This window comes from Heptranchias perlo, chromosome 22 (genome assembly GCF_035084215.1).
Source record: "Heptranchias perlo isolate sHepPer1 chromosome 22, sHepPer1.hap1, whole genome shotgun sequence".
Classification (NCBI taxonomy): Eukaryota; Metazoa; Chordata; class Chondrichthyes; order Hexanchiformes; family Hexanchidae; genus Heptranchias; species Heptranchias perlo.
In genome coordinates, this window is record NC_090346.1 from 45370416 (window position 1) to 45391747 (window position 21332).

Consider the following 21332-nt stretch of genomic DNA (forward strand, 5'->3'; position numbering starts at 1 on the left):
GCAGCCCGCTTGATTGGCACCCCATCCACCACCCTAAACATTCACTCCCTTCACCACCGGCGCACAGTGGCTGCAGTGTGTACCATCCACAGGATGCACTGCAGCAACTCGCCAAGGCTTCTTCGACAGCATCTCCCAAACCCGCGACCTCTACCACCTAGAAGGACAAGGGCAGCAAGTACATGGGAACAACACCACCTGCACGTTCCCCTCCAAGTCACACACCATCCCGACTTGGAAATATATCGCCGTTCCTTCATCGTCGCTGGGTCAAAATCCTGGAACTCCCTTCCTAACAGCACTGTGGGAGAACCTTCACCACACGGAATGCAGCGGTTCAAGAAGGCGGCTCACCACCACCTTCTCAAGGGCAATTAGGGATGGGCAATAAATGCCGGCCTCGCCAGCGACGCCCACATCCCATGAACGAATAAAAAAAAATCAGAATATATTTTGCAGCGAGCTAAATTTGTAACAAACAAATAAAAAAGTGAATAAAATTAAAACAGAAGTTCCCACACAGAGGTGAGTTTGAGCACATCACTACAGGAAGAAGTTGCAATCTGAAAGAAAGGGGGGGTGGGATTTGAAGTGGGATCTTTTATGTTTGAGACGGAGAGAAATATGTAATATTAATTGAGGTTATCTCATCAGATTTTGACTAACTTATGTCGATACATTTTTACAATCTCCCACCCCCAGTATGAGAGGAGCAAAAATTATGAGCTGGAGTCGGCAAATGAAACGATTAGCAGGATTAACATACGCAGTAACATCACACTGGCCCTGACATCACTGAAAGTCACCACCGTGGACGATATCCAGCAGATCGCCGCTGCATTGGCGCAGTGTACGGTGAGGACTCTCTCATTCTCTGCATGAAAAGTAACGTCAGACTCTTCAGTAGCTGCATCAAACAGGAGCAGCCCCTTGGAAATTCAGCCAGAGCGAGGCATTAAATGATTTGGATCTAAGGCGCCATTTAAAGATAATTGGCAGGTGGGCGGGGAGGTGGGAGATGAGGAGAATGTTTTTTTTAACGCAGCGAGTTGTTACGGTCTGGAATATGCTGCCTGAAATGGCGGTGGAAGCAGATTCAACAATAATTTTCAAAAGGGATTTGGATAAATGCTTGAAAAGGAAAAAAATTGCAGTGCTACTGGGAAAGAGCAGAGGGGAGTCGGACAAATTGGATAGCTCTTTCAAAGAGCCGGCACAGGCTCCGTGGGCCAAATGGCCTCCTCCTGTGCTGTATGATTCAATGTTTTAGATGTTCTCACTGCAGCAATTCAGCGCCATGGGCACAGAATGGGTTATAATGTAAAATGAATTTATATTTTTCACCTAAGCGGATAGAAACACAGCTCCTGCCACTTTCACAAGTCCATAATGCTAGGAAGGAACGGCTCATCGCAGTGGGGGTAAACGTCCTCGGGATTCTCTCTCTCCCACCGAAGCTTGGCGGAAATCCCTTGCACGTGTGTAAACAGAGTTTCCCCTGAAATTACGGTGGCTGAGCAGGAAATTCCCCCCTCCCCCCCACTATGTCATTTACCTCTTCCCTTTGTATTGTTTCTCTCACCAATTCATTAAATGCAAAAAAGGGATTTGAGTTACAATAGGATACCTCCAGTTTTGAAGACCAGTTTTAATTTCATAAAATCAACTCACTGATGGATCAATGCGCTGCTGACGAGGCTGTAGATGCTCAGTCGTTGAGTATATTCAAGGCTGAAATTGATAGATTTTTGGACTCTAGGGGCATCAAGGGATGTGGGGATCGGGCAGGAAAGTGGAGTTGAGGTCGAAGATCAGCCATGATCTGATTGAATGGCGGAGCAGGCTCGAGGGACCATGTAGCCTACTCCTGCTCCTATTTCTTATGTTCTTATATCTTCGCTGGAGAAATTTTTTTGTTTATACAGAGAGTTGTGAGGCTGTGGAATGCACGACCGGAGTTAGTGACTGAAGCAGAGACCGTGGCCGGGAACTTCCTCATAGCTCCCGCTCCGCTGGAAATGGGACAGGCACACTGTTTAGGACTCAGCCGTGGCTCAGTGGGTAACACACTTGACTCTGAGTGAGAAAGTCGTGGGTTCAAGTCCCACTCCAGAAGCTTGAGTGCAAAAAAACTAGGCTGACACTCTAGTGCAGTACTTTGGCTCAATCAACCTTTCGAGGACAAGGAAGAACTTTTGATAGAGTATTTCCTCAGATTAAATTAGTAAGAAAGGGTTCCTGATTGCACAAAGTCCATGGAAGGAACTGGCTTGCCAACCCAAATGGCTCGTTCCTCATTCCATTCTCTCCTCTGTTCTTCTTTCTAGGTTATAAGCAGAGAGTTCATTTGTGGCGAATGTCGGAAACAGACATTGTTTGCACTGGACAACATGATAACTGTCCTTCAGAAGGAAACTGGACAGGGTAAAATGACACCCACCTCCATAGGGGATAATATTCTTGTCACTGTAGGTAAGTGCAAAACAAGATGGCAAATTTAAACACAAGCAACACTGTAAAGTGAGCTGTCCTTGTACATAAAATTTTGCTGTCTAATCTAAAGGTCAAAGGAGTAGCTCTTGACTTTGTGCGATAGTGTAAGGTGGGCGATCGCAAGTTGGCAGCCCGTTTTACATCTCTCCTGATCTTTATTCCCATGTTTGACTTCAGAAAGGGCATAAAGCACAGGAGGGGGATCCTTCTCCCACCAATCTTCTCTACTTCTTAGCATCTGACAACCTGCTGGAATGGAAGTGTTTGACCTTTCAATTTATTTGTGTGTTCTACAGGAGGCCTGATCGATATAACTAACCAACTGATTCCAGCAGCGAATAAGGTCACCATCCCACCTGTTTGCAAACCCGAACTGGTGGCAACCAAAGCCTACGATCTGTCCATGAAGTTAATGCAAATCCTGATGGGTACACGGGTCCTGAACGAAGAGCCCTTGAGTGTGTCTGGAGCTAGAATGAGTGCTCAGGGCAAGCGTGCCGACCCATGCCATCTGCTCTGTTATGCCAACACATCAGGCTGCCAGTTCTCCATTCCTCCATCCTTCAACAGCGTGTTTTCCAACATCAGTGACGTGACTCAGGTCATGTTCTTGGTGGACTCCAATCCCTTTCCGTACGGCTACATAAAGGACTACACCATTTCCAGCAAAGTGGCTTCAATCGAGTTCAAGACCGACAACGGGTCACAAATTCCCATCGAGAGCCTGGACTCAGAGAAGGCCATCACCGTTACAGTGTCGACCAATTCCGCAGTGAAAAACGTCACTATTAATACAACGGTTATTGCTGCGAGGAGTTCAGTAACTGTGAACGTGACTTCTGGGAATTTGAATAAAAAGGCTGGGCTGCACATTCAGGTCACATATACAGTTTTAAATGGTATGTATCAGAAAATTGAGTAATTTTAGATGACAAGAGATATATATATATACATAATGTATTATACGGTTTATGACTGCTGTCTCTCTTCCAATAATTCTTTTTGTAGATTCAGGAACTTTCATTTCCAATGAAGCTGAACCATTTATTCAGGTTCTCCTCCACAATTCAACAAACCCAGACGAGCATAACTTCAAAGCCAGGAAGAAGATTCATTTGGAATCAGTAAGAGGATCAGATCACAAGCTCTACACCTTCTTTCTGTCTCCAGAGTAAGCATTCTTTAAATATTTATTTAGAAATGCTTCAATCAAATGCATATCTGGGTTTAACCCCTACTGCACGAGGTAACGGGAGATGTGACTAAGACCGGACCTACCCAACGTTAACTCAAAGCCACACAGCGTAGATATTGAGACTGTGGATGAGAGCGCCACCCCTACCCAGAATGTCACAGCGTAAAGTCCTGGGGCCTGAATTTCCATCGGGCAAACCTATCATCCTTTATTTGCTGAACATTGGCAGTTAATGACCAGGCAAACAGATCAAGCACCATTTGGTACCATGTTCTGTCACTGGGGAGATGGGAAAAGTAGCAAAGCTGAGCTGCCCTTGGTTTGAACATCACTTCCTGGTCATCCATCAGTCAGTCACCGGGCAGCACTGAGAGTTGCTATGGAGAACACCAGGACACAGACTGACCTGCCCTCCCTGTTTCCCCCACAGAGATTGCGCAGAGATAAATGACACATCTGAGGAAGGAAGCCTTGGGGGAAATAAAAAAGTCTGATAACGAAAGTTTTTAATTTAAAAAAGCATGAGGAGTTGGCATTCTGTCTGAACAGCCAACTAACTCAGACAATAAGTCAGCAACCCAAGGGTCTACCGTGAAGCAAGAAAACAACTTAGATGAAGTGTGTGTTTATATGAATGTGTGTGTGTGTGTCTGTGGGTGTGTGTCTGTATATGTATATGTGGGTGTGTGTCTGTATGCGTATATGTATATGTGTGTGCATGTCTGTGTTTGTTGGGAGTGTGTCTGTATGTGTATATGTATATGAGTGTGTGTGTCTGTGGGTGTGTGTCTGTATATGTATATGTGGGTGTGTGTCTGTGGGTGTGTGTCTGTATGTGTATATGTATATGTGGGTGTGTGTCTGTGTTTGTGGATGTGTGTGTGTCTGTATATGTATATGTGAGTGTGTGTTGTGGGTATACGTGTGTGTGTGTCTTTATATGTATGTGTATATGTGGGTGTGTGTCTGTGTTTGTGGGTGTGTGTGTCTGTATATGTATATGTGGGTGTGTGTTGTGGGTATACGTGTGTGTGTGTCTTTATATGTATGTGTGGGTGTGTGGTCAGCGGTGGCACACACCTCGAGTGACTCACTCATACGGGGCGTTTACAATGGAAGAGAATGGAGTTTCCAAACGAAGGGCCAGGAGTCAGGATCAGAGCCGAATCTGCCTCTGAACTCAGCTGCCTCGATTCGATGAGTTTTTCCTGGACCTTTCAGCGGAGTCAATTGCAATGGAGCATTCAGACCCACGATAGTGTGAGAGAACCAATGGCACTCCACAGAACGGAACTCCCTCACTGTCCAAGCAGCACCATGGACAATAGCTGTGGGAAAGTCATGGGCCCAGACAGTTCCATCCTCCAATCTAATGGACACCTGTGTGTGTGTGCATGTGTGTGTGTGTGTGTGTGTGTATGTGTGTGTGTGTGTGGGGTGGGGGGGCAGGGGTGGGTATGTATAGGCAGTAACAAAAAAAGAACAAAAGGTTTGTTCAAATTCAAAGTGTACCATATAGATAGACCATAATAATTACAATCCAAAAACAGACGTTATTTATTTCAGTTCTATTTTTATTTTCCAAACAGGACTGATGACACAACGAAAGATTATTATTTGAACGTCACAAACTATTATACCTCGTCCTCTGTGCAAGCTGCTGTCGGAGTCTACACTTCCCTCTGCCAGTATTTCAACATGACTGCAATGAGCTGGAAAACCGATGGGATTTGGCCATTAGAAGATACTACACCAGACATGGCTGTGTGCTTAACACAACACCTGACTGCCTTTGGAGCAAGTCTGTTTGTGCCACCTAATTCAGTCGTATTCATCAACCCTGTGAGTACTTAATGCCCGTGTGCAAAAATCTCGGCGAACTCTGCATTCCTCCAATTCTGGCCTCTTGGCCATCCCCGATTTTCATCGCTCCGCCATTGGCGGCCGTGCCTTCAGCCACCTGGGCCCTGAGATCTGGAATTCCCTCTATAAACCTCTCTACCTCTCTCTTCCTTTAAGATGCTCCTTAAAACCTACCTCTTTGACCAAGCTTTTGGTCACCTGTCCTAATGTCTCCTTGTGTGGCTCAGTGTCAAATTGTGTCTGATAACAATCCTATGAAGCACCTTGGGATGTTTTACTACGTTAAGGCGCTATATAAATGCAAGTTGTTGTTTTATATGCTAAAGGAGGTAAAATCAAGGTTGCACTGCACTGTCCAACTGTGCTGCCCCATTCCTACTTAAACTATCAGCTGGGCAGGCAACTCTGCAGATCACAGGCTGGTATAGATCTTGGGGCTAGCCATGAGAAGATGCACCCCAAAACTGTGCAGCCTGCCTCTCCCACATTAAATGTAGGCAAAACATCTGTGGCACAGAGGCCAATCCCAGTGAATAATGTGTGTGCTCCATCTGCAGCTGGAGACGATCCAATTGCAGTAGGTCACTGACTTCAGGGTCCACTCCACCCAGCCCCACTGAATACTCAAATGCTCTCCCTCCCTGTGCGACCCTAAGCTTCCTGGCAAGCAGTGGCCTTGACTCAGTCATGTGTGACGCAGTTCAAAATTCTGGGAAATTCAGTGGATGTTTGTGGGATAAAATAACTCAACAAATTGCCTGAACTTTGTGCAACTCCATAAAAATATTATTTTTTTTAAAATCAATTTATTAAAGAATTGCTGTGTCGCCCAAAAGACTTTCATCCTTTGGAAGATAACAGATATTGAACGATTCATTGTAAGTAGATAGTTGTACAAAGAGCTTCCTCTATAGTAAACCTTTCAATTGGTATTCAAGGGGCAGAATCTACATAAGAAGGGTGAAGACATTTTCTTTTCAATGTTTTGACCTTGGTTTTTAAGCCTCAATGCAACAACATAAGAGGCATCAAAACACATCAGATTATTACGATAAAGGTAAGCAATGGCTCTTCTCTCCGCGCACCAAGTTTGCCGAAATGGTTTCATGAAGACAGCGTCCCTCTTTACACTTTTAACGGTTTTCCAGAAGGACTGCACCTTCATCAAAGATGCGTCAATTCAGCTCACAGGTCATGGTGAGCAGTTCTGGTATAAAAATTATTAAGTTGTGTAAATTAAAATACAAAGTGGCTTTCTATTCTTATTGAGTATGTCTGCGCACTCATCCGTGTGCACGGATCGTGAGTAACTCTTTGCTGCTCCCATTAACAGATCCCTAGATATTGGCGAGGGCAGGAGTGTGACACTGCTTGATGTCCGTGCCAAATCCCGTCAATTTCCACGCTTAGAATCATAGAATCATAGAAGTTACAACATGAAAACAGGCCCTTCGGCCCAACATGTCCATGTCGCCCAGTTTATACCACTAAGCTAGTCCCAATTGCCTGCACTTGGCCCATATCCCTCTATACCCATCTTACCCATGTAACTGTCCAAATGCTTTTTAAAAGACAAAATTGTACCCGCCTCTACTACTGCCTCTGGCAGCTCGTTCCAGACACTCACCACCCTTTGAGTGAAAAAATTGCCCCTCTGGACCCTTTTGTATCTCTCCCCTCTCACCTTAAATCTATGTCCCCTCGTTATAGACTCCCCTACCTTTGGGAAAAGATTTTGACTATCTACCTTATCTATGCCCCTCATTATTTTATAGACTTCTATAAGATCACCCCTTAACCTCCTACTCTCCAGGGAAAAAGTCCCAGTCTGTCTAACCTCTCCCTATAAGTCAAACCATCAAGTCCCGGTAGCATCCTAGTAAATCTCTTCTGCACTCTTTCTAGTTTAATAATATCCAGGGTGACCAGAACTGTACACAGTATTCCAAGTGTGGCCTTACCAATGTCCTGTACAACTTCAACAAGACATCCCAACTCCTGTATTCAATGTTCTGACCAATGAAACCAAGCATGCCGAATGCCTTCTTCACCACCTGTGACCACCTGTGACTCCACTTTCAAGGAGCTATGAACCTGTACTCCTAGATCTCTTTGTTCTATAACTCTCCCCAACGCCCTACCATTAACGGAGTAGGTCCTGGCCCGATTTGATCTACCAAAATGCATCACCTCACATTTATCTAAATTAAACTCCATCTGCCATTCATCGGCCCACTGGCCCAATTTATCAAGGTCCCGTTGCAATCCTAGATAACCTTCTTCACTGTCCACAATGCCACCAATCTTGGTGTCATCTGCAAACTTACTAACCATGCCTCCTAAATTCTCATCCAAATCATTAATATAAATAACAAATAACAGCGGACCCAGCACCGATCCCTGAGGCACACCGCTGGACACAGGCCTCCAGTTTGAAAAACAACCCTCTACAACCACCCTCTGTCTTCTGTCGTCAAGCCAATTTTGTATCCAATTGGCTACCTCACCTTGGATCCCATGAGATTTAACCTTATGTAACAACCTACCATGCGGTACCTTGTCAAAGGCTTTGCTAAAGTCCATGTAGACCACGTCTACTGCACAGCCCTCATCTATCTTCTTGGTTACCCCTTCAAAAAACTCAATCAAATTTGTGAGACATGATTTTCCTCTCACAAAACCATGCTGACTGTTCCTAATCAGTCCCTGCCTCTCCAAATGCCTGTAGATCCTGTCTCTCAGAATACCCTCTAACAACTTACCCACTACAGATGTCAGGCTCACCGGTCTGTAGTTCCCAGGCTTTTCCCTGCCGCCCTTCTTAAACAAAGGCACAACATTTGCTACCCTCCAATCTTCAGGCACCTCAGCTGCAGCTTACCGGACGGCGCAGTTTGCTGCCATTTTGCCTAAAACGTTCCCTCCTAGAAGCAATGAAAATGCCGGTTTCTGAGCAGACCTGAACTGCAACAAATCACTTGCCGTTGTAGTAGAAAGTTGGAGCCCGCTCCGCCATTCTGTTAGATCATGGCTGATCTGCACTTCAAATCCATTTTCCCGGCTTGGCTCCATATCCCTTGATACCCTTACCCAACAAAAATCTATCCATCTCAGTCTTGAAAGCTCCAATTGTCCCCCAAAAGGCTGTGGATGCTGGGGGACAATTGAAGCTTTCCAAGACTGAGATCCATAGATTTTTTTTGTTGGGTAATGTTTATCAAGGGATATGGAGCCAAGGCGAGAAAATGGAGTTTAGGTGCAGATCAGACATGATCTAATTAAATGGCAGAGCAGGCTCGAGGGGCTGAATGGCCTGCTGCTGATCCTAACATTCCTATGGATTGCAAACAACCCTGCGGTAAACTCCTCTCCCTCCCCATCACCATCAACCGATCCTAAGTTGCTTGCTCTAGTAATGGTACATGGTATGCAAATTACAATTCCTTCCCGAGATTCATTAAGTATGGTGTTCAAGTCTTCTACTATTGCGTACAATGGTACACTGTACAGCGTATCTCTGTATTCATTTTATAACAGTTTGTGTTTATATACTGTTCAGTTCCCCCCTTCCTTTCCTGTAGTTCCTGGTTTCTAGGTATGATGGATAACCATAATTGAGAGAACAAATATGTAACAAAAGCCCCTTGACCCACCAGTCTTCCAAACATAATCATTAAATGTATCATTCGGAAAATCAAAACAGATAATCCAACAGTTACTTTTCCCATTACAATATTTGTGAACACCCTCTATTCCTCAGCTGGGGCACCATTATATCGATGCCTGAACATTCACAGTGTGATGTTTTTGCATCAGCTTGTGGTTGTGCAGGAACTAGTACTGAAACTTCAAAAAGCCCCCCACAAGATAGCACCATTCAGTAACTGTTAGGAAAACGTTTTTTATGCCTCAATTTTCAAATTCTCCACCCTGTTTTCAAATCCCCCCATGGCCTCGCCCCTTCCTATCTCTGTAACCTCCTCCAGCCCTTCAACCCTCCAAGATCTCTGCATTCCTCTAGTTCTTGCCTCTTGCGCATCCCCGATTTCCATCGCTCCACCATTGGCAGCCGTGCCTTCAGCTGCCTCAGCCCTAAGCTCTGGAATTCCCTCCCTAAACCTCTCCGCCTCTCTGCCTCTCTCTCCTCCTTTAAGACGCTCCTTAAAACCTACCTCTTTGACCAAGCTTTTGATTACCTGTCCTAATATCTCCTTATGTGGCTCGGTGTCAAATTTTGTTTGATAATCGCTCCTGTGAAGCGCCTTGGGACGTTTTACTACATTAGAAGTGCTCTATAAATGGAAGTTGTTGTCACATCGATTAAATCAACCACGTGTACCATTCTCAGCCCAGGCTTGGAGCAAATTGGCTCAACGTGTGTTTGAGAAAAAGTGTTTGACTTGCCAGCACCTGGTTTTAATGAGGCACAGTTGCAGTAAAATGCAATAAGCCGTAGCAAATGGCTTCCATGTGGTATCGAAGCTGGACGTTTCTGCAGAAATTATGTATTTACCTTTAGTGGCTCACTTTTGTTTTGCTGCCTTGTGGAGTGTGTTAATGCTGCGACCTGTGGAGCTGTGTTTCATTTCAATTTATTTGCTCTGAGCTCCAGGTTCTTTGCGATGAACTACTTTTCCTCAGCGGTACAGTTAAAGGGGGTTAACTTTAGAAGGCCCGCTGCCACCAGGGAGCCTCACCCCTCCCCCACCGGAAGCACAAACCATGATCGGAAAACCATAGGCCAGAGGTCGAGGCTCCCCCTACCCTAGCATGTCCACTCCTAAAATTACCCCACCCCAAAATGAAAAACCCACCAATACTGGACTTCTGAAGTAAAAACTTTTTTTAATAAAATGCTGTAAGTGTGTAGCAAGCCAATCAGCGCTCGAAAGATAGGTTAACCTTTCTTCCCCTGGAACTTTAATGTATTTTTTATTTTTCCCAACAGTATCAGAGGGTGAAAGAGGCCTTGGGCGAGGGCACAAAACTGCCGATAGCAAACCCTCAAATAATGCAGCAGTCCGAGCCCGCATGCAGCAAGACCTGGACAACATCCAGGCTTGGGCTCATAAGTGGCAAGTAACATTCATGCCAGATAAGTGCCAGGCAATGACCATCTCCAACAAGAGAGAGTCTAACCACTTTCCCTTGACATTCAACGGCATTACCATCGCCGAATCCCCCACCATCAACATCCTGGGGGTCACCATTGACCAGAAACTTAACTGGACCAGCCATATAAATAGTGTGGCTACATAAGCAGGTCAGAGGCTGGGTATTCTGCGGCGAGTGACTCACCTCCTGACTCCCCAAAGCCTTTCCACCATCTACAAGGCACAAGTCAGGGGTGTGATGGAATACTCTCCACTTGCTTGGATGAGTGCAGCTCCAACAACACTCAAGAAGCTCGACACCATCCAAGATAAAGCAGCCCGCTTGATTGGCACCCTATCCACCACCCTAAACATTCACTCCCTTCACCACCGGCGCACTGTGGCTGCAGTGTGTACCATCCACAGGATGCACTGCAGCAACTCGCCAAGGCTTCTTCGACAGCACCTCCCAAACCCGCGACCTCAACCACCTAGAAGGACAAAAGCAGCAGGTACATGGGAACACTACCACCTGCACGTTCCCCTCCAAGTCACACACCATCCCGACTTGGAAATATATCGCCGTTCCTTCATCGTCGCTGGGTCAAAATCCTGGCACTCCCTTCCTAACAGCACTGTGGGAGAACTGTCACCACACAGACTGCAGCAGTTCAAGAAGGCAGCTCACCACCACCTTCTCAAGGGCAATTAGGGATGGGCAATAAATGCCGGCCGTGCCAGTGACGCCCACACCCCATGAACGAACAAAAAAAAACGGCAGCCCGTTTCACACCCTGCCCGATTTTCTATTCCATTCACCCCCTCAGTTCCTACACTGTTGCTTCCAAGTAATGAATATTCATGTGGCTGAAATATATACATCTTGTTGCCTGGCTACTGATTTAAATATCTTTGAAAACCATAAATTAGAGAGATGCAGGGGGAAGAATTGCTCTTGTCGCTAAGTGAAGGCATTCAAAAGGGAAAGACGTGTTTGCGACATTTGTTCCTCCAATATCTTTGTTAACAGCACCAACAATATAACTCAAAATGGAAAAGGAACTAATGATTATTTTTTGGTCTCCATTCACAAGATAGGCATGGACGAGAAAGGCCATTTGGTTTATCTTAGCGCACACATGCTGAAATAAGCCCTCAGAACCTCCAACACAACATTCCTAATGATTCCCAGATTTCTGCTTACCACTCCTTGTGAAAAGACATGCCCCATTAATAGGCAATTGTCTCATTGCAAGCTGCTCACTAGATCAGCTTCTCCTCCAGCCAGGCTGATGAGAGAGATCTGGGTTGCTCCGCAAATATCCCAAAGGCCAAGAGGAGCTCCGTGTCCACAGAGAGACACAAATGAAAACTTGTCCCCATCCAAACGCATGCTGTTAACTATTACAAATCGTGGCTGTCAACTTGGAAGGTTGCTTGATCAGTACCTCCCTAAAATACAGAGAAAACATTCTTTGATTCTTTGGGGGTCGTTTTGACTTCGGGCGATAGTGTAAAACGGACAGTATTGATTCATATGCCCATTCTACATCTCTACCAATTTTCATTTCCATTGACTTCAATTGGGGGAGATGTATGATGGGTGGCTGATCCAATGTTGCCCATTTTACACTATCGCCCAAAGTCAAAATGACCCCCCTTTGTTTTTTTTTTAATCAGGTTATATGCTTTAGGGTCCTGTGCACAAATTGTGGCTCCCCTCCCAAACCATGAAGGAAATTCTTTTCTTTTGGCTTCCATACTGCTTGAATGGGTAATGAAGACCTGGAATGATAGCGCTTAAAAGAAACTTTCCTTCTATCTCCTGTTATTTTGATCAGCCTTCGCCTGTTGTAAAGAACTACATCGTCCTGATCACGTGTGGCATCTGCTTTGTCATCTACGCTGTCTCTGCCGTCATCGTTCGGAAGCTGGACCTGATAGACATCAATCGAGTCGGAGTCATTCCCCTCTGCGGAAAGGGTGGATTCTACAAATATGAGATCCTGGTGAAAACAGGATGGGGCAGAGGGTCAGGTGAGAGGTGGTGGTGTTCACTCCATGGTCACTTGTGTCCTCTATTTCTAAACCGAAGGAGTCGGAGACCCATTACTTTGAGAAGAATCGTGAAGCATTAATCCAAGCAAAGGCATAATGGACCCAAAGAATATTGTTTTTGGTGGTGACATTTACGACATCCATTTTTTAGAATGTAATGCATTCTATTGACCATGTGATTCCATTCCTTCGGGAGAGGGAAAGGAATACCAGAGAAGAAAAGAAATGCAACTTTTTGGGCTCTTAAGAGTCCAAATTGTTTCGGTGAAGTCTCTGATTTTCAAAATATCAGATCACTTCTGAAGGAGGTTACAAGGTCCTCCCATGCGACCGTGGGTTGAAACTAAACACACTCCAAGCTTACACTAGTCCCCACTAACAGAACATTTAAAAGTTCAGAACTATTATCGTTGGTATAAAGATATTTAACAGGTCACTGTGAAATAACATTGTGCTGTTTATTGAACCAACACTCGGTGTTGCACCATAATTGCAGCCAGCCTGTTGCCGTACCAGAGAGGAGGCAGCATTCATCTGCAGTTATCGTTTTTACTAAAGGGTCTTGACATTCTAACGTGCTACTTGTGCCAAGGTTGTGGCATTAAAAACTGTTAATAAGAAACAGGTGGATTTGAAACCTGTTGAAGTGAATGATTTTGTTTCGATAGAAAGACACTACATTTTTTTAAGAAAAAAAAATGAATGATTTCCACCATAACATGTAAGATCTGACAAGTCTGTTCCCCACAGTTTATAAGATGGATTTTCATTGCTTCTAACTGTGCAGTCTCCTCACTTGTGGGATTCGATTAACGTCCCACAGTTGCCCACTTGAGTAAACTTTGTGCTACTAAGAGCAGGGGAGTTTTCCCCGGAGCCCTGGGCCAATATTTATCACTTAATCAACATCACTAAAAACAGATTAACTGGTCATTATCATATTGCTGTTTGTGGGACCTTCTGTGCGCAAATTGGCTGCCGTGTTTCCTACATTACGACAGTGACTACACTTCAAAAAGTATTTCATTGGCTGTAAATCGCTTTGGGACGTCCTGTGGTCGTGTAAGGCACTATAGAAATACAAGTCTTTCTTTCTTTCTTTACTGGGTTTGTATATGTAGGAGCACCCAACTTATACTTGATCCCCAGCACACTCCTCCAGCATCTAGTTTCTATTTACCGACTCATTAGTCCCATTTTATCCACACGGTAATGAGTTTCAGAACAAACATTTCCCAAACACTGCCTGCCCGCGCTCACTGATTGAGGCTCCAAGCTCAAATATTTAAGGAAATTATAAATGTTAACAAAGGATAAAATTAATTAGGATTTTTCAACAAAGGATTTTTATTTTAACCAGGTTTTCTCTCTGTTAAAGGTATTGCTGAATTTGGGCAAAAGTTAAATACCTAACACACAGAAAACTGATCCACTTCCACATACAAGCTATTCTGCTCAGGGTGATGCTGACATTATAATTTTCAATTGAGACCTCTTTTCGTACTTGGAACTCCCTATGCCAGAATCAACTGGTATTTCAGTCCTTGGCTAAGTGAATAATTTGCTTGGATCAAGTTTCTGAATGATGGAAACTTCAGTTAGATCACCTCAAAGTAATTTCTTTTCATGAAGAAACATGGCCAATTTCATTGACCTTTCCTCATATCTAAAATTCCTGATAGCTAAAATGATCTTTGCTGCTTACTTCTGTACCATCTCGAGAACATCAGTATCCTCCATATGAATGGGTGCTGAGAACTGTTAATAGCCTTTTATATGGGTTTGGATCAAAGTAGGAATAGTGAAGTTAATGGTTGATGAGAGTGATGTGTTAAGTTATCTTTACAAACTAACAGGCACATCGTCTCATGTGGGAATCAGCCTGTACGGCAGAGAGGACAAGAGTGGACACAGACACCTGGACAATGAGGGCGCTTTTCACAGGAACAGCGTGGACATCTTTCAGATTGCGACTGATAACAGCCTTGGCAACATCTGGAAGATTCGTGTTTGGCACGATAATAAAGGTAACAGACGTTTTGACTAGTCACAGACAAGAATGGCCAAATGTCATATCTTGGGTCTAAATACAAAGCACTGCGATCTGACATAAAAATGTAATAATCCAACTATAGAAATGAATAGTTAGTGCTGTTAGTGGACGAGCGCTGATCCCAAAGCAACCTATTTCTATACTTACTTATCTCACTCCAGGGTTGACAATCGTCATGCTGACTATCCCCGGCTTTTCTCACTAGGTCTTACCCCATCGTGGTACCTGCAGCACGTAATAATTAAGGATCTACAGACCAATAACAGCTATTACTTTTTGGTGAATGACTGGTTGGCTGTTGACAATGACAAGAATGAAGGCCTAGTGGAAAAGGAGGTCCTGGCTGCAAGTAAGTACACCTGTTTTGAGGGGAGATTGACAGCAGCATGGCCATATCTCTTGTGGAGACCTGTGGACAGCACCACATGAAAGGGTTCTTCCAAACATAGAAACAGGAGTAAACCATTCAGCCCTCTCGAGCCTGTTTTGCCATTCAATTAGATCATGGCTGATCTGTATCTTAACTCCATCTACCCGTCTTAGTTCTGTATCCCTTAATCCCCTTGCCTAACAAAAATCTTATCAATCTCAGTTTTGAAATTTTCAATTGACCCTCAGTCTGAACAGCTTTTTGGGGGAGAGAGTTCCAGATTTCCACCACCCTTTGTGTGAAGAAGTGCTTCCTGACATCACCCCTGAACGGCCTAGCTCTAATTTTAAGGTTATGCCCCCTTGTTCTGGACTCCCCCGACAGAGGAAATAGTTTCTCTCTATCTACCCTATCAAATCCTTTAATCATCTTAAACACGTCAATTAGATCACCCCCTAATCTTCAGTACTCAAGGGAATACAAGCCTAGTCTATGCAACATACTGCAGACATGGTGATACACAGATTATAATGTGTTTAATAGTAACTATGCGACAGCTCAGTGATATAACCTTTGACTGCTGTCTCTCTCAGGTCTTCTGCTCCCAAGGTGCCCACTCCCCCAAAGTAGGAGGAACCACAACTCACCTTCCCACAGCCCAGCCCCGAGAATCATTCCAGGGCGATGATTCTCGTAATACGTACAACTCAGGGCTGTTTTGTTATTAACGTTGAGCGAAATAAAACAAAACCGTAGAAAGTTAGGTACAAGAGACCACCATAGAGATACAATGAACTCAAAGGAAATGTGTTTACTATAGGCATTGTAGGTTTAAAGAAACCATTAGTGTTCATATGAAACTTGGAACAACATTCATGGGGTTATTTTTCTCTGACCAGCTATTCCACATAAGGAGGTTTAGGCGGGATTAACCTTCAGGAACGCCCCTGTTTTTCTGTCTTAATTCTATTTGCATTTTCCCTGTGTAGCGGAGGCTAAACTGAAGGACTTTTCTCGCATCTTCACTGCGGAAATTCAAAGAGGATTATCAGAGGGACACATTTGGCTTTCAATCTGGGATCGGCCCCCTCGCAGCTGCTTCACCAGAGTCCAGAGGGTCACCTGCTGCCTCGTACTGATATACCTCTTCTTCTGCGCTGGTGCAGTATGGTACGGGATCATAAGTGACAGAAGCAAAAGGTACAGTCCGCCCTTCTTTATTTTGATCAAAGGCCCTTCCTTCGTTGCCCTGAGCAGTGGTGGTACAGAGCCGAATTGCTTTGTAGTGATTTTCCTCTGGCTTGCTAGGCCACTTCAAAGAGCGTAGTGCGAGAGTTCCAGATTTCCACTACCCTTTGTGTGAGAAAGTGCTTCCTGATTTCACTCCTAAATGGCTTTTTCCTCCAGTAGGTTACTCAAGAATCTCACACAATGGCTAAACAAATAATTGTATGAGTATAACTATTTTATTTTCCCAGCGATGTTCCAGTCTCAAACCTGGTTCCTCTGAGTGGAGAGAGTGTGGCGGCTGGCATCGTATCCAGTATAATCGTCTATCCAATCTACCTAATAGTCATTCTGCTCTTCCGCAAGACTAGGAGCAGGGTAAGCTCAAACATCCCTCAACTGCGATTGTAATCCTTTCTCGTACGGGAGACTTCCCTCTGTAAGCTGAAATATACATATCCCATTCTTTCCAGGTTTGGAGTTCAATGTCACCTTTTCAGATCAAGCAGAGTAATAGACCAAGATTGGTGCTGTGCCGATTCCCTTCAAAAACGTAGCTGGGTGGAGAATGCGATTTAGGGATAGGTGTAGATTCAGGCCACTCCACAGAACATAATGGTTCCTATCCCCTTGAGGTTGGGGTACCTGTAAAGGGCTGCAGGCCAGGGTTGAATAGTAGAGACGTGAGGATGGATGAGTGTTCTGGATTTTTGTTTTAAAAAAAGAAAAGAAAGAACTTGCATTTATATAGCGCCTTTCACGACCTCAGGATGTCCCAAAGCGCTTTATAACTAATGAAGTACTTTTGAAGTGTAGTCACTGTTGTAATGTAGGAAGCAGAGCAGCCAATTTGCGCACAGCAAGGTCCCACAAACAGTAATGTGATAATGACCAGATAATCTGTTTTTGTGATGTTGGTTGAGGGATAAATATTGGCCAGGACACCGGGGAGAATGCCCTGCTTTTCTTCGAAATTTTGCCATGGGATCTTTTACATCCAACAAAGAGGGCAAACAGGACCTTGGTTTAACGTCTCATCTGAAAGACGGCACCTCCGACAGTGCAGAACTCCTTCAGTACAGCACTGGTTATTCTGTTTAAGTTAAGCAAGGTGCCCCACCAAAGTGGGGTACCGTCACGCATTCATTATTTTTATATCTTTATGCAATGATAAGCAGTATCATTTGAACTACGTGACTCTCACCATAACTATTGCTCCGTGCATTCACCTTACTGTGGAATAAAGCTGCTTAGAGAATTTCAACCAAGCCTCATCTCATTAAGTGTTAAATCGGTCCACCTTCTGAGTTATTGAATAAATATACGTGAGAAAAGCACGGAGGTCTAATCCAGGTCACAAGGAAGTTTCATTGTTCTACCCCTGGGTCCCACTATTGTCCAAGTAGATATTGAACAGTGTGAATCAACTCCTATAGAAGTAAGACACCTATATTGATTATGGGAGCGAGTGACACTGCTGAACCCAAACAGGTATCTATAGAAGACCCAAATTTGCAACACCATCGTAAATTAACAGAGTGAGAAGTAGCAACCAGGCAACTCTGGCTGAAATCGCCTTTCCAAAAATATAAAACAAACTCCTGTTTTTAAAAAAAAAAACTCCCTTTGCTTAGCAGTCACCAGGAATACAGGGAACATAGGAATAAAGAGGAAACCAAGAGACACCAGCCATGGCACAGACAAAAGGGAAACAAGAACTTGTATTTACATGGCTCCTTATCGAGTACCCAAGTGGTGTCACTGTTGCCATTTAAGCAAAACGTGACAGTCAGTTTGCAGGCAGCAAATGAGGTCGACGAACAGGTTTTAGTGGTATTGTTTGAAGGAGGAATGTTGGTCACCATTCCGAGAGAGCTTCCTGCTCTTCTTTGAAAAGTGCCGTGGGATCTTTTACGTCCTCCAACTGACAATGCCTCCGTTTACCATCTCCTCTAAAGGTTTTGAAGATTTATCTTTGTAATGTGTTGGATTATGTGATGGTCCAGGAGAATGTGCTGCGTCTTCAAAACAAAATTTAAATTGAATCCTTTATTCCCAGTGCTGATAATTTAAACCAAAATACTTGTAAGAGATCAAGACTCATCTAGTTTAGTTAATATTTAATTGTATCACTGCAGCAGTTAGTGGAAAAGTGTATTAAGAACATAAGAACATAAGAAATAGGAGCAGGAGTAGGCCAATCGGCCCCTCGAGCCTGCTCCGCCATTCAATAAGATCATGGCTGATCTGATCCTAACCTCAAATTTAAATTCATGTCCAATTTCCTGCCCGCTCCCCGTAACCCCTAATTATCTTTACTTCTAGGAAACTGTCTATTTCTGTTTTAAATTTATTTAATGATGTAGCTTCCACAGCTTCCTGGGGCAGCAAATTCCACAGACCTCATCTCAGTTTTGAAAGAGCAGCCCCTTATCCTAAGATTATGCCCCCTAGTTCTAGTTTCACCCATCCTTGGGAACATCCTTACCGCATCCACCTGATCAAGCCCCTTCACAATCTTATATGTTTCAATAAGATTATTACAGAGGATAGATTTTTGGAAAAACTGGGGATGATACCATTTATATCCTGGCAATTTTTTTATTTCCACAGGCATCGATGAATGACCCAAGTCGCCATGAATCGAACGTGCTGGAAATCGATGATTACATCGACTCCTCAACAGCAGGCAGCTCCTTCTTGACCTTTACAGACAATCTGGAGGAGGTGAGGCGGAGACTTTAGCCACTGTGTGTTCTTACATGGGAGATAAATCAGTTAGTGTCAACCCTACTAGATCGTGATATCTCCCAACACATTCCTTCACGTGCAGTACCCGCCCCTTCCCTGATATCAAGACGGCCGCACAAGAAGCTAGAGCCCCTTTTTTGGAATCCACCAGCACTCAATCTGAGGCCTACTCCATGACGTTACCGATCTCAAAAAGTGCATTTTGGAGCTTTTACATTTAAAGAAGACACTTTATAGTCTTCAGAGGAACAGGAGGAGGCCATTCAGCCCTGCTCCGCCATTCAATTAGATCATGGCTGATCTGTATCTTAACTTCATTTACCCGTGTTGGTTCTGTAACCCTTAATACCCTTGCCTAACAAAAATCTATCAATCTCAGTTTTGAAATTTTCAATTGACCCCCAGCCTCAACAGCTTTTTGGGGGAGAGAGTTCCAGATTTCCACTCCCCTTTGTGTGAAAAAGTGCTTCCTGACATCACCCCTGAACGGCCTAGCTCTAATTTTAAGGTATTGCCCCCTTGTTCTGGACTCCCCCCACCAGAGGAAATAGTTTCTCTCTACCCTATCAATTCTTTTAATCATCTTAAACACCTTAATTAGATCACCCCTTAATCTTCTATACTCAAGGGAATACAAGCCGGGTCTAGGCAGCGTGTCCTCATAAATTAGCCCTTTTTGCTCCATGAAATACTTCATGGCAAGGTGTTTTGCAAACTTTTCTTGCTCAGAAAATCAGAAGAAGACTACATAACAGTCACAGCAATCCACATGGTGAAATGCTACCAGATGTTTGACAACATGATAAGCTGCTATATAAATGCAAGTTCTTTTTCCCAGGTGTCAAATTTGTTACAATGAAATCGTTTACAAGTGACACCATGATGCATTTCAATGCTATTTATGTCATCATGTTGTGTTTTCGTAAACACATTAATGAAGGTTTGCCTAACTGTTTTTCATGAAGATAGTGTCCCTTTTAAAGGAGTCAGAAGGTTGTGGGTTCAAGTCCCACTCCAGAGACTTGAGCACATAATCCAGGCTGACACTGCAGTGCAGTATTGAGGGGGTGCTGCAGTGTCAGAGGTGCCACCTTTCGGATGAGACGTTAAACCGAGGCCCCGTCTGCCCTCTCAGGTGGACGTAAGAGATCCCACGGCACTATTTCGAAGAAGAGCAGGGGAGTTCTTCCCGGTGTCCTGGCCAATGTTTATCCTTTAACCAACATCACTAAAACAGATGATCTGGTCATTAATCTCATTGCTGTTTATGGGACCTTGAAAGTCCCCAAGCAATCCGATGGACCAGCTGGGCGGTTTTAAGATGTGGCTTCACACTGAACTAGTTATACCGCCATTACTGTAAAATAACCCTGTTTAGAGGGCGTTTCACACTGTTTGGCATAAATGAGCTCGTGTGAGATCGGAACCCGGCCCATTTTGTGTTGCTGCACAGCAGAAAGCACTTTGGCCCAATGCCAAAATGGCAGATGAACTGCACCCCAAAAAGTGCCGACGAAGAGGCCTTTCCCTTCCTTATGTAATGTTGGGCGTTCTTTAATTGATATGTTAAAAGGTTTCACTTTAAAAGATTAATTTTCTTTTGTTAATGTAGGATTACAAAGAGAAGCTGAAGTCTGATCTAACTTATAGAACTGCTAAGAGGTCAGTGTGCCACAACTATTAATCTCAGTTCTTTTAGTCCATTGCTTCTCTTTCAGGGTCGCTGTGGGAAGTGAGGTCCATGTGAACAAGTTCTTGTAGAGAAGAGAGATTCGATGTCAGTTACAATCAGTGCAACGTTTCGTTGATATTTTCTTTGAGAACAAATCTTCCTTAAACTTTGTCACATTTCTTTAAGAGAAAAGTAGTGCCCAGTTGTCAAATGCACGATGTGTCGCTGAGCCACGCAGCGTCCAGGTTCTCTGCTACGTTAGCTGGTCTCAGCTGGAGCAGCGGTGGGGGGAGGGGGTGTGCGGGGGAGTGCTACATTTGGCTTTTGTGCCCCTAGACTAACGATACAGGGGACAAAATGAGTAAGTATTCCCACTCTTGGGCCTTGAAATCAACCCCCCCAAGATGGGAGGGTGTGGGTTGACGGGGGTGGGGCTTTAAAGAGTTAAATACAGGGAATGTGATCCCAACACATTGTGCTGTCTTTTCTACACTGGCAGATATTGTTGCGTCCGAGTGTCCCGTCATAGAGAGGCGGGGCGCTTAATTAACATATTT

At 44.2% G+C, this 21332-nt stretch overlaps 1 protein-coding gene across 1 annotated transcript in view; it reads left to right on the forward strand.

Annotated features, from left to right (window-relative positions):
- The window catches only part of pkd1a (polycystic kidney disease 1a), a 129555-nt gene that overhangs the window by 77918 nt on the left and 30305 nt on the right, over positions 1–21332 (forward strand). Inside the window, exons 22-33 of the mRNA XM_068003452.1 lie at positions 703–855; positions 2328–2472; positions 2790–3392; positions 3502–3664; positions 5278–5530; positions 12486–12681; positions 14559–14729; positions 14961–15104; positions 16115–16325; positions 16604–16730; positions 18966–19079; positions 20716–20765. Of these exons, the coding sequence (XP_067859553.1) occupies positions 703–855; positions 2328–2472; positions 2790–3392; positions 3502–3664; positions 5278–5530; positions 12486–12681; positions 14559–14729; positions 14961–15104; positions 16115–16325; positions 16604–16730; positions 18966–19079; positions 20716–20765 (2330 nt within the window). The remainder of the gene's footprint in view (positions 1–702; positions 856–2327; positions 2473–2789; positions 3393–3501; positions 3665–5277; positions 5531–12485; positions 12682–14558; positions 14730–14960; positions 15105–16114; positions 16326–16603; positions 16731–18965; positions 19080–20715; positions 20766–21332) is intronic.